General features: G+C 56.2%; 1 protein-coding gene and 1 pseudogene across 1 annotated transcript; both read left to right on the plus strand.

Moving 5' to 3' along the window:
- The first annotated feature begins 2,623 nt into the window (after window positions 1–2,623).
- Window positions 2,624–5,936, plus strand: EVX1 (even-skipped homeobox 1). Its single transcript, XM_037126481.2, has 3 exons — window positions 2,624–3,050; window positions 4,552–4,796; window positions 5,394–5,936. The coding sequence occupies exons 1-3, from the start codon at window positions 2,624–2,626 to the stop codon at window positions 5,934–5,936; spliced, it is 1,215 nt and encodes a 404-aa protein (XP_036982376.1).
- Window positions 5,937–7,757: 1,821 nt separating this feature from the next.
- On the plus strand, window positions 7,758–10,220 carry LOC119035204 (60S ribosomal protein L10a-like; annotated as a pseudogene).
- The last annotated feature ends 1,344 nt before the right edge of the window (window positions 10,221–11,564 follow it).

The raw sequence follows: 11,564 nt of genomic DNA on the forward strand, positions 1-11,564 counted from the left end.
GGCCCAGGAAGAAAACGCCAGTGGCACCTCTTGATCTCTCAATCCTGCCCCGCTTTCATCTAGCAGGGAAAACCCAGAGAAGAGGATCAAACGCAGAGCACTCCCAATTGAATGCAAAACGGGGGGCGGGGCAGGGGAGCGGGGGTCCCTCGGAGGACCAGGCCCCACCGAGGTGCCCGCAGCGGGGAGGAGGGGGCCTCTTTGAAAAGGCGGAGGGCTCCGGAGGCTGGAGAGCGTGGGCGCACCCCAGGCCCAGTCTTGGGGGGTGCGACGGAGGGTGGGCAACCTAGGCAGCTCTGACACAGATGCTGGGGGCTTGACTTTGACAGGAAGGAGAGAGAGAAACCAGATGGTCCCCCAGGCTCTGGCTGCTGGCTGGGAAGAGCAGGGTGCGACAAAACTCGCAGAAAACCGCACCACAGCAAAAGGCTCTGGGGTTTGACCCCCTCCAGTCGGAACCACTCCTCTCACCTTCTAAATACCCCCCAGGATTTGGGGGCTCGCAACGCTCAGCAGATGGTGGCATTGGGAGTCCCTGGAGTGGGGATGTCTATGTGGACATGACCATCTGAATCTCTTCCCCAGGTTAATGAGAATCTTATTGAATGTGGGAGATAAGTCAGAAGCAGGAATGAGAAGAGTCTGTCCTCTCCTTGAACCCCCTGCTTCCTCCACCTCCTTCATTAGCCCACAGACAGGAAGACTGAGGCAGGGAGATGAGTAGAGAAAAAGAAAAAGGGAGAGAAGGAGAGAAAAGTAGGAGATAGAAAGACAAAAAAAAAAAAAAGGTAGTGATGTGTGGATTTTCCTTCAGAATCTCAGAAATTGGGGTTTTGCCTTGGAACACTGGAGGAGGAAGGGGTGCAGGGCCAGCCCTTGGTGGCTTGAAGCTGGGAGGTCTCAGGGTGGGGAGAAGGGAGTGCGGTGGGCAGCAGTGCAGGGCAGGGGCCTGCCTCCCGTCCTTGGCAAAGTGGGGAGAGACCCAGCCCACCAGCCTGGCCCTGACCGCTTGCTCAGAGTTTCCTAACGGCTTCTAGTTTGTCTTCCCTGGAACAAGACCTTTGAGGGAACCTGTGGGCTGCTGCTCCCAAAGACATCAAGCACAACAAATGTCCCCCACGTCCCCCAGCTCTGCCACCAACGTTCTCCTGTCCTCAGAGATTCACGAGAGCCCCAGTCACTTGTTCTCTCCGGGCATTTTTGGTGATGTCTCTCTCAGGGCCGAAGGCCCTGGGGTGGGGGAAACCCCGTGAGTCGAACCTCTGTGAACCCCAATGCTGTGGCTCAAGCACTCTGAACCCCTGCCCCAAATCTCTGGGAAGAATCGTGCCTTCTTCCAGCAAGGGGCGCTGGCGCTGCCTCTGTGGGGGCCATATTGGTGGGTGTCTTTTCCCTCAAAAACCCCGTATTGGGGGGTGAATTCATTCATTCTGAATATGGGCAAGAAAAGAAGAAAAGGCCACTCTCAGGACCTCTCCCCGCCATACATACCTGAAGTGCAGGCGAGACCCCAACACGCCGGAAAGCACTTTCTTCTATGAATACACCTGGAGGTCCAGTCGGGCTGTCAAAAACTTGAGGCCACCTAGAAGGGAAAGGGGGACATGAAAGAAAATCTGTGAACATTTTGAGTCAGCAGCCAAGGCGGGTCTTTACAGAAAAAATTTAAGACATTTATCTCTTGCCCTGTGGGGGGAAGAAAAAGAGCAAAGTTCTCTTTTGATTCCCGGGGAGAGGGAGATAGCTGGGGGTGGGAGATGGGAGGAGGAAAAAAGGGGAAAGGATACCTCAGGCTCCAGCTCTCCAGACGACTTGGGGGGCGGGGGTTGGAGGGAATATGTTTTTGGAAAGCTTGTAAAAAGGCTCTGGAGCCCATTTGAGGTTAGCCGGCCAAAGACAGGACATTGTAATAATGCCGGGAGAAGCGAGTCTTGTGACTCGGCCTTCACACTCCTAAAATGCAGTTATGGATTCTCTTACCAGTATTAGCTCAAGGCACCAAGTTAAGAAAATCAAAGCCGAAGCAACGATTAAAAAAAAATCAGAATCATATTCAATTACCGAGTCCCGCGGCCCCTGCGGAACTCAGCGTGCGCGTTAAGCTCTGTTTTCTTTCTGCGGAATTCCATTTGCATCCCCTCTGCCGGGGTGTCTCCCTCTCTCAGTGTGTGTGTCTCTCTGTTTTCACACTCTCCTCCCCATTCGAGCAAGGCCCACACCTGGCGCATCACTGCCGAGCCATTAGCTGCGGGTCTCCTTTCATCTTCACTGTGGCAGACGTTTCTATTTATCCACTTGAGCTCGCCGAGTGGCGTCACCAGCGGTACTGTAATGACGATTGCAGCAGGAGGATGACAGCTTAGAAAGAAGAGGGCAATGGGGCTTCCTCCCAGAGGCGGTGCGGCGCAGAGGAGCGCTCGCAGCACAAGGTGACCCCAGCTCCCTACCGCCGCCACTGCCGTCACCGTCGACATTGCGCTCCGGCCGCGCTGCGCCTATCCAGTCGCCTGGCCTCCCTTTCTCCCTCCCGCAGCTAAGATCTGTCGGACCTCTGGGGACCCAAGGAGCCGGGGCTAGGAACTCACTTGGGGCTTTCCCCCTCCTTCCTCCCGAGAGCCCTGGGATGGAGAGCCGAAAGGACATGGTTATGTTTTTAGATGGGGGACAGCTTGGCACTCTGGTTGGCAAGAGGGTCTCCAATTTGTCGGAAGCCGTGGGCAGCCCGCTGTCGGAGCCTCCGGAGAAGATGGTGTCCCGAGGCTGCCTGAGCCCGCGGGCCGGTCCTCCGGCTGCCAGGGAACGCGGCGGGGGAGGTCTAGAGGAGGAGCCGGTCGACGGACTAGCAGGAAGCGCTGCGGGGCCGGGCACCGAGCCGCGGGCAGCCGGGGCAGCCGTGCTCGGCCCCGGACCACCGGCCGCCCCGGCCGACAGCCTCTCGGGCCAGGGGCAACCCAGCAGCTCGGACACTGAGTCGGATTTCTATGAAGAAATCGAGGTGAGCTGCACCCCGGACTGCGCCACGGGGAACGCCGAGTACCAGCACAGCAAAGGTAGCCACCGCGCCCCCTTCCCGGGCCTCCCACCGCGCCCACCTTCCACTTCAGTTCGGACGGGAGAAGGACACTCCTTTCCCTCAGGGTGGCCGGGGGGACCCACTTGAGCAGCTCTCCCCTGCTATCTGCGCCCTGGTGGGGGGTCTCCTTCTGTGCGCTGGCATTGGCGGGACTGAGGGTGACAGCTGTGCTTTGTGGGGGGGAGGGAGACGAAAGCCCTGGGTTTGAGGGGGAATCAAAGTGCACCCCATCCTCCGAGAGTTTTGTGGTACTGCTTCAACTGCGTCTGGAAGATACCTTCCCCGGGCGTGGGTGAGATCAAACGCGGGCTTCGGCAGTTTGTGGCTGGCGGGGTGTAAGGCGCATCCAGGCGCGGAAGCGCGGAGTCCATAAAAAAACCGTAAAATCGCTGCTGACCCGGGCCGCCTGGGTGCTGAGGCCCTTCGACCAGTTTGCACGTCGGCCAGAGGTCCAAATTACCTTGTCACTTCCCGGGCTCGGTGGCGCCAGGTCGGAAATGGTCCCAATGATCTAATTGCCTTTGGTCTCCGGTTGCATTTGAAAAGGCTAAGCTCTGGCCCTCCCCCTTTCCCCTTTCCTTCCTCGTCCCACTTCTCCACCCTAAGGAAAAGGAGCTGCAGGGGGCGGGAGCCCCACCCTTCCTTGGGTTTGGCCCATAGGAGGAGGGTGGTGGTGGCTATCACTGCTTGAGCTTGAGACCCCTTCCCTGACCAGGGGCTAGTGTGGGGTGGTGGTTGATGGCCAGGAAGGGAGTCTCCCTGAGAGGGTGGAAAGCCAGAGAACCCACCAGCAGGCTCTCCTCGGCAAAGCCAATGGGGTGGGTGGGAAGAGCCTACTATGGAAGAGAAACCACCCCCTGCCCCTGGCAGCCAACTCCTTGTGGCACATTCACAAGTTACCACCTGGACCCTGAGTCCCTAACCACAACGTGCTCTTAGAACAACTCATAATCTACTCACATATTCTAAGGTGATAGGGTCCTCACACACACACCCCTCTGCTATTCCTGCAACACATGCCTCCACACAAAAGCAAGGAAGACTGTCCGTGCCCAGCATCCCACAGGGCACCGAGACCCAGAGTTCATAATACTCCAGCACAATGGTGCATGTCCATTCACTTGCCTGTCAAATATTCACGGCCTTGCCCACTCCTGGCAAGAGTGGGAAGAAGGCTCAGAGGGGCTGCATTTCACCTGAGCCCCAGGGCAGGTGGGGCTTCTGTGCCCAGAGGGCACACTGGCCTCCCAAACAGAGCCACGCCAGGCCTAGTGGCTGCTACGTGCTCATCTGAATGGTGAGCCCCTGGCCTCCCTTCCTGGGTTCTTGAAGTCTTCAGAACCCCAGCAGAAGCAGTGACTGAGCCCACTGAGAGGGGAGGGGGTGTCTCTTTCCACCCTGGGCCTACCGCCCCCATCAGCAGCGCTTCTGTGTCTGTTGTGTTGTGTGTGCGTGTGTGCTCTGGGCTCCCTGTGCAGGGCCAGGTTCCGAAGCGCTGGCCAGCAGTCCCAACAGCAGCAGCGAGGCCCCCAAGAGCAACGGCAGTGGCTCGCAGGGCACCCTGAGCTGCAGTGCCAGTGACCAGATGCGCCGATACCGCACCGCCTTCACCCGGGAGCAGATTGCGCGGCTGGAGAAGGAATTCTACAGGGAGAACTACGTCTCCAGGCCGAGGAGATGTGAGCTGGCTGCCGCCCTAAACCTGCCGGAAACCACCATCAAGGTATGTGGTCTGGGGACCAGGGAGAGGGAGTGCGCCCACTCAGGAAGTAAACACCACTGCCCAGTTCCTAAATCGCGGGTGAGCCAGGAATCGGGTCTATGGTCTCCCTGCCCAAGTGGCAGCTGGGGGCGTCCAGGCCTGGGGCAGGCGCCAGGTGTGGCAGATTTACCCTCCTTGAGGTCGAGTCTGTCCCTAGCCAAATAAACAGCAGGGTTGGGGTGCCTGTGCCCGTGACAAGGAAGCTTCCCAAGGGACAGCTGCTGGAAGGGTCTGTGTTTTGGGGGAAGCGCTGCCTGCTGCTTCAGACCTGTGTCCCCCACCGCCAGCGCGCTGAATGCGTGGCTCTGGCAGCCCGGGGAGCTGACTGTGGGGGCAGAAGGGGGGGAGGACAGACACTGGAGTCACTCTCTGAGCCTCTCCTGGAGGGATTCCAGCTCCAGGTGGAGGTGGCAGTGGGACGAGCCGCTGCCCCGGTTCTTCCGAGGCTCCTCCCGGAGCTGCGGGCTGCGGGCCGCGCCCCCGCAGTGGGGCAGGACTTCCGGCCTCCGCGCACCGGGCCGAACGCGGCTCCGCAGCCCGCACCTCTGTTCCCTCCAGGTGTGGTTTCAGAACCGGCGCATGAAGGACAAGCGGCAGCGGCTGGCCATGACCTGGCCGCACCCGGCCGACCCCGCCTTCTACACGTACATGATGAGCCACGCGGCGGCCGCGGGCGGCCTGCCCTACCCCTTCCCGTCGCACCTGCCGCTGCCCTACTACTCGCCCGTGGGCCTGGGCGCCGCGTCCGCCGCCTCGGCCGCCGCCTCGCCCTTCAGCGGCCCGCTGCGCCCGCTCGACACCTTCCGCGTGCTGTCGCAGCCCTACCCGCGGCCCGAACTGCTGTGCGCCTTCCGCCACCCGCCGCTCTACCCGGGCCCCGCGCACGGACTGGGCGCCTCCGCGGGCGGCCCCTGCTCCTGCCTCGCCTGCCACAGCGGCCCGGCCAACGGGCTGGCGCCCCGCGCCGCCGCCGCCGCCTCGGACTTCACCTGTGCCTCCACCTCCCGCTCGGACTCCTTCCTCTCCTTCGCGCCCTCCGTGCTCAGCAAGGCCTCCTCCGTCGCGCTGGATCAGAGGGAGGAGGTGCCCCTCACCAGATAAGGGGCCGCCCGCGGGCTGCGGGCTCCAAGACGTCCGTGGGGGCCGCCCCCCAGACCCGGCCCGCGCCCCTCCCCGCCCCCAGGGCACCGAGGGGAAAGCAGAGGGCCACGAAGGACCAGCGGGACTCGGCCTCGAGGACGCGGACGCCCGGGAAGCGGCCTAGGCTGGCGCGTTTGGGCAGCAGGATCGGGAACGCGGAGGCGGAGGCTGAGGGACCTCCCTCTGGGGCGACCCCTCTCCGCTACTCTTCACTGGACCCACTGCTCCGTACCCGGGTTGAGGCCGTGGCTCCAAAGCTAAACAAACTTAGCAGCAAAAGCAACTAATATCCAGCCCCTCAGCCCCTCCCCCACACTTTACACCCCTTCCTCACCGGGTACCCCACCCCCGCCCCCCAAGGCCAAGCCGAAGCACTGGAAATCGCTCTCTCTAAACAAAATGCTGTGTATGCAGAGCGGGTAGAGATTAATCTTTGCCAGCTTTTCCAAGACATGGCAAGAGGCTTGTGGATGGCAATGCACCAGCCATCTAAGGGAGAGAGTGAGAGCAGTGATTTACTGCCACAGAGAACCCTGGCCTTCCTATGGAACCTGGGGGGTCTCTTGCCTACCCGAAGCCTCACTTCCACCACATCTTCTGGTTCTGCCATCTACCGGCACCTGCTGTCTTTCCTCTCTCCTAGCTTCTTGATATCTGTCAACTTGCAACCTCATCTCCAACCCCCCACCCTGCCTCCACCCTACCCGCACTTTTTTTAAACGTTGTCAGGGAGGCCACAGAACACCCCACCCTCCGCCCCCTGCCACTCTCCCAGGGTCCCTTTTTGGCTTCTACCAAGCCTCTTCTCCCTGGGCCTAACACACACCCTGATTAGTAACTGACGTGTGTGAGAAGGGTTTTTGAATGTTGAATGTATAATAATGATCACTAGGCAGCCAAGCCACAGAGGCCAGCGCTGAGCTGTTAACAAGGCGCCCAGGGAAGAGCTTAGGGAGCAGGACCTCATCTCCCTCCCTCAGTATCTGGAGGCAAATTAGAGGCTACTTCCAGCCTTTGCCTTCACCAGGAGCTTTCTGGCCCTTCCCTTCGCACTGGGCATTTTACATCATTCTTCCTCTCATTTTCCTCCCAAGCTGCCACTGGAGCCAGACTTTTACGTACTTACAGGAGATGCCATCTGCCCCTTTTGGGGACTTTGTCTTTCCTCTCCACCAGGGTTTGTTTGGGAGACACTCCCTAACTCTCACTCTCACACATTCTTGCAGCCAGTGGCTGAGGGATAGGAGAACCTGTAATCCCCAGTGCAAGCTTCGCCCTGGCTGGGAGGGAGTGGTTCTTCTTGTAGGTAATGAATTTGCTTTGGTTTTCCTTTGAAGCCCAAAGAATTTGCTGTTACATTTTGTTGACCATATTGCAATAAAAGCTGGACATGATTCTCACTTTAGCATTTTAATTTTTTTTTTTTTTGTAGCAGGCTGTAGGTTGTCTCTTTGAATTGCTAGTTCAGCAGGGAAGGAACCAAAAGATGCACCCACAGAAAGGAAGTCTTCCAAATTTTTGTTGGGTAGGAGCAGGCTCCAAACTGACATTGCACAGAGGTGGAGAAGGCAGGCTCCAGGCTGCCCTGGGGTGCATATCTCCTTAGTTCTTTGCACGCTGGGAGCCTTCCAGGGCTAAACTGGCAGAGCGCTGACCCCACTTGGGTGTGGCTCACCCCTGCAATGCTTTCTTCTCCACTTGCTCCAACCCTTTAAGGAAAGGTGACTCTGGACTATAGTTTTCGTGGATCCTACTCCAACCCAAGTAGAAACAAATAAGGCCATGGGGGTGGAGCTTGAGCGCTGCAGAGAACTGGGTTTGCTGGTCAACCTGGATCTGAAAATTAGGATTCAGGAAATGAGGGAGGAGGACTCCTTGGTTGGGACGGAACTGTCTGAATCATTTTCAAACTGAAAGTTAACTACAAGGGTGGATTTCTGGGCTTGCTAGGGCTAGGGGACAGACAGTCCTCAGCAGCCACCTCACCTCCATCTTCCATCCCCATAGGAGAGCCACTGTGGCTGCCTCTGAAGTCATGCTCCGGTAGGGAAGAGATGGGGGTCCTCAGCAGGCTGGGAGTTCAGAATGCATGGACTCCAAGGGTTATCTGTAGGTATATCCTGAGCAGGTGTGGACTTCTCAGTTGGCCTCCATCCTTCTTTGAACTCCCAAGCAAACGCTTCTGCACAGAGGTGCCTGCCCTCCCACACACAACCTGTGCTGAGGTTTCCTGCATCCTCCCTGCCACTTTGCCAGTGCCCATCCCTGCGTAGCTCCCTCTGCAGCTGGGAGGCTCCCTGTGCCAAATCCCGGCAAATTTCTCGGTTACTTTGCATCGGGCTGAGATTGCTTGCGACAGGTAAATGGGCTGAGCGTTGCCGTAATGCCAGGCGTATTTTCAGTTAATAGGGAGGGAAAATGAGGTGTCTGCAGCAATATTGGAAAGTACAAGATCGATGATCCGGCCTCGTGTCCAATCAGCAGCCTTTAATTGACTGTATTTTCTGGGTAATTGAGCCTCTCTTCCTCCAAATTGAAGTGGAAGATATAACAATACATCTTGCCAGGAGGAATTACTCATTACTTCATAATGAAATTTCCCTTTTGCCAAGGTTTGCGGTTTGGCGTTAGGCACTACTACTCACACTTCCTCCCCCACCTGAGCACCTAAAAACAGGTTTGCCCACCTGCACCCTGCAGCCACAAGTGGCCTGACACCTCCATTAGGGTGGCGGTGGGGGAAGGAGGAAAGACCATGAATAAGACACTGCCTCCCCACAGCCTCAGTCTCTTCACCTGTAAAATGAGGAGGCTAGACCAAGCGACAAGGCTGACATGATATTATCGTTGTCATTTTTCAACTTTCTGAGCACTTTCTGCCCCATTTCAGTCCCATTTTGCAGGTGGGAAAACGGAGGCTCCTGCTCTCCCACAGCTAATAGTGGCCCAGGCACATTTGAGCTTCAGGCTCTGGCTTCCTCTCCTTTGCCCTGAGCCTTTTGGGGGCCCATCAACCATGGTAATCCCTCGCGAAGTCGGACTCACACTTTCTCCGGGCTCCTCAATCCCACTGGGCAGGGTGGGCGGAGCTCTGTTAACGCAGACCAGCGCTGGACCACAGTCCGCGGGGTCCCGCAAGGCCCGCTGCCTTGCAGCCCCTGTGCGTTCTCAGCGCGGGCCGTCGCTCGCTTGTTAGCCAGTGATTGATTGCCTTATTAAAGCGTGTTCTTGTAAGTGTGACCAAACTGATTGCATTGCATATGTTTGGGATAATGCTCATTTTAAACAACAGGATAAAGAGGATGAGCTCGGCAGAGCCTCGAAGATGGAATGATTCTGGCCAGAAGCTCTCTAACTCTGGCATTAAATTGCCCAGTTACATAGCAAATCACTGGGTTCCTCCATCCTTGTCCCGATTTTTTTCCTGGCCTGCATTTCTATTGAGTCCTTCAATGTGGTCTGCCCCACGCGTGGCTTCTGTCCTCCCGGCCGAGAACACTGCACCCACACACCACAGACATTCAGTCCCCCTGCTCCATCCCGGGCAGAGGGAAGAGTGATTCAGAACGCCCCCTCTCCTCTTTTCCATTTTTATTTTCCAGCGGCGTGAGAAATCATGAGCAGCAAAGTCCCCTGTACCAGGTGGTGCAGAAAGTCCTCCGCAGGAACCTGCACAGGCACCAGAAGTTTCTGGCAATGGTGCAGCTGCAGATCACCTTGAAGAACTGTGACCCTCAGAAGGACAAATGCATCTGGGGTACGTTCAGGCTTAAATCCAATCCCTGCTCCAAGTTCTTCATATCTGTTTTGGGGGCCCAGCAGTACTGTGATGAGTTCAAGACCATGGACACACCCCACATGGGTATCAAGGTGCTGAAGAAACTCAGCAAGAGTAAGAAAAACTGGTCAAGAAGCTGGCCAAGAAGTATGATGCATTTTTGGCTTCAGAGTCTCTGGTCAAGCAGATGCCATGAACCCTGGGCCCAGCACCAAATAAGACTGGCACATTCCCTTCTTTGTGGACTCATAATGAGGACCTGGTGGCCCAAGGTGAAGAAAGAGGTGCTGTGTCTGGAAGTGGCTGTGGGTCACAGGAAGATGACACAGAATGAGCTTCCGTCCAACATCCACTTAGCTGTCAATTTCCTGCTGTTGCTGATCAGAAAAAACTGGCAGAACTTCTGGGCTTTGTCCATCAAGAGCACCATGGGCGAGCCCCAGAGTCTGTGCCAGGGCATGGCTTAACAAACCATACTGCTACCATTAAAAGCAAAAAATGAAAACGAAAGAATATACCCTTTCACCCTGGGTCTCCCTGGGGAGCGTGGCCCTAGGCAGTCACAGCAAATGAGAGCTCAGGGCCTCGCAGCAAGTCCTGAGCCTCCCCACCCCCACCCTCAGACCTTTCTCTGAAAGTTTAAAAGATTCTTTTGTTTCCCGGTTTCTCCCGCTCGGTTGCTTCCATTATTCCTCAATTGAAGACCCCCCCATCCCCCACAGGCACCATATGTCTGCCCAAGAGCGTGGATGTCACAGCGGACAGTTGCAGAAGATGGCCAGACAGACGGGATGGCATTCTCCAAGTGGGAAGAGCTTTTCCTTCTTAGCATCCTCCCCACGAACATCATCCCAGAGTGAGACAGCACAGTTTAGGAGTCAATGCGTGGCGGGGAGGGAAAGGAGGTTGGTGCACACAGCTGGGATTTCTTCTATTCACTCCACCCTCCGTCAATCCTTGTTCCCTAACAGAGAAATCCTCGGCTGGCCTCCACCCACTCAGTCGACCTGTAGGGGAACCAAATTGCTGGCAGATTGAACTTCCTAAGGGGCATCTTGGAGATACACCGAAATTCTGATTTGTTCAAGATGATGACGGTCATCAGAACCAGTCAGAAACAGTGCCACCCTTCTTGGTGTCATTTGTAAGTGCAATGACGTGAATTCGTTTTGCAAGACCCAGCTAGGATGCGTCTGGATAAGCAACTTGATCTGAATGGTGAATCTCTTCCATCACTCAGCTCCTCTCTGGCTCTGTGGGGGCAGGCACATCAGACTGCATTAGGGCGAAACGGAGGCCCAGCTCGCGGTTTATGCCAGCTTGCAGGACCTGGGAATGTTGACCCTGGTGGGGTGGGGAAGCCAACCATCTACAAGGCAAACAGAAACACAAAGTCGTTTCCAAAACTGCCTTCTCAGCAAGTAAGTATGTGAAATTCTGAGCAGGAGCAGGAGAGAGAGAAAGATGGCTACTTAAAAATAACATGAAAACATTAAGTAATTATTTAAAACAAGGCTGTTTAGAAAAATATTTGTATTTATTGCAGCTGCTCAATTGGCCTCGTTAAAGTCAGCAAGCATTTAAATTGTGTTACAATCTCATTTAAATCCCTCTCTGTTCCAGCAGGCTGAAGAGCTTGAATAGACCAATCACTTCATAATGATGATGAATGAGAAATTAATTCAGATACAAGCAAGACAATTTAGGCCTTCATCTGTTTAAATAGCCTTCCAATATTATTCGCGATTGCGGGTCACAGATTGAATCAATTGTCCAATCTTGTGAAAGTCATATCCTTGCATCTTCATCGA

Source organism: Artibeus jamaicensis, unplaced genomic scaffold (genome assembly GCF_021234435.1).
Source record: "Artibeus jamaicensis isolate MK-2021 breed Jamaican fruit bat unplaced genomic scaffold, CSHL_Jam_final contig_3230, whole genome shotgun sequence".
In the NCBI taxonomy this organism is placed as follows: Eukaryota; Metazoa; Chordata; class Mammalia; order Chiroptera; family Phyllostomidae; genus Artibeus; species Artibeus jamaicensis.

Excerpts from the sequence above, each read along its gene's own strand:
- EVX1 (XM_037126481.2), top strand. The coding sequence starts at position 2,624 with ATGGAGAGCCGAAAGGACATGGTTATGTTTTTAGATGGGGGACAGCTT. Across the intron at positions 3,051-4,551 it reads CGAGTACCAGCACAGCAAAG|GGCCAGGTTCCGAAGCGCTG; the intron begins GTAGCCACCGCG and ends CTCCCTGTGCAG. Across the intron at positions 4,797-5,393 it reads TGCCGGAAACCACCATCAAG|GTGTGGTTTCAGAACCGGCG; the intron begins GTATGTGGTCTG and ends TGTTCCCTCCAG.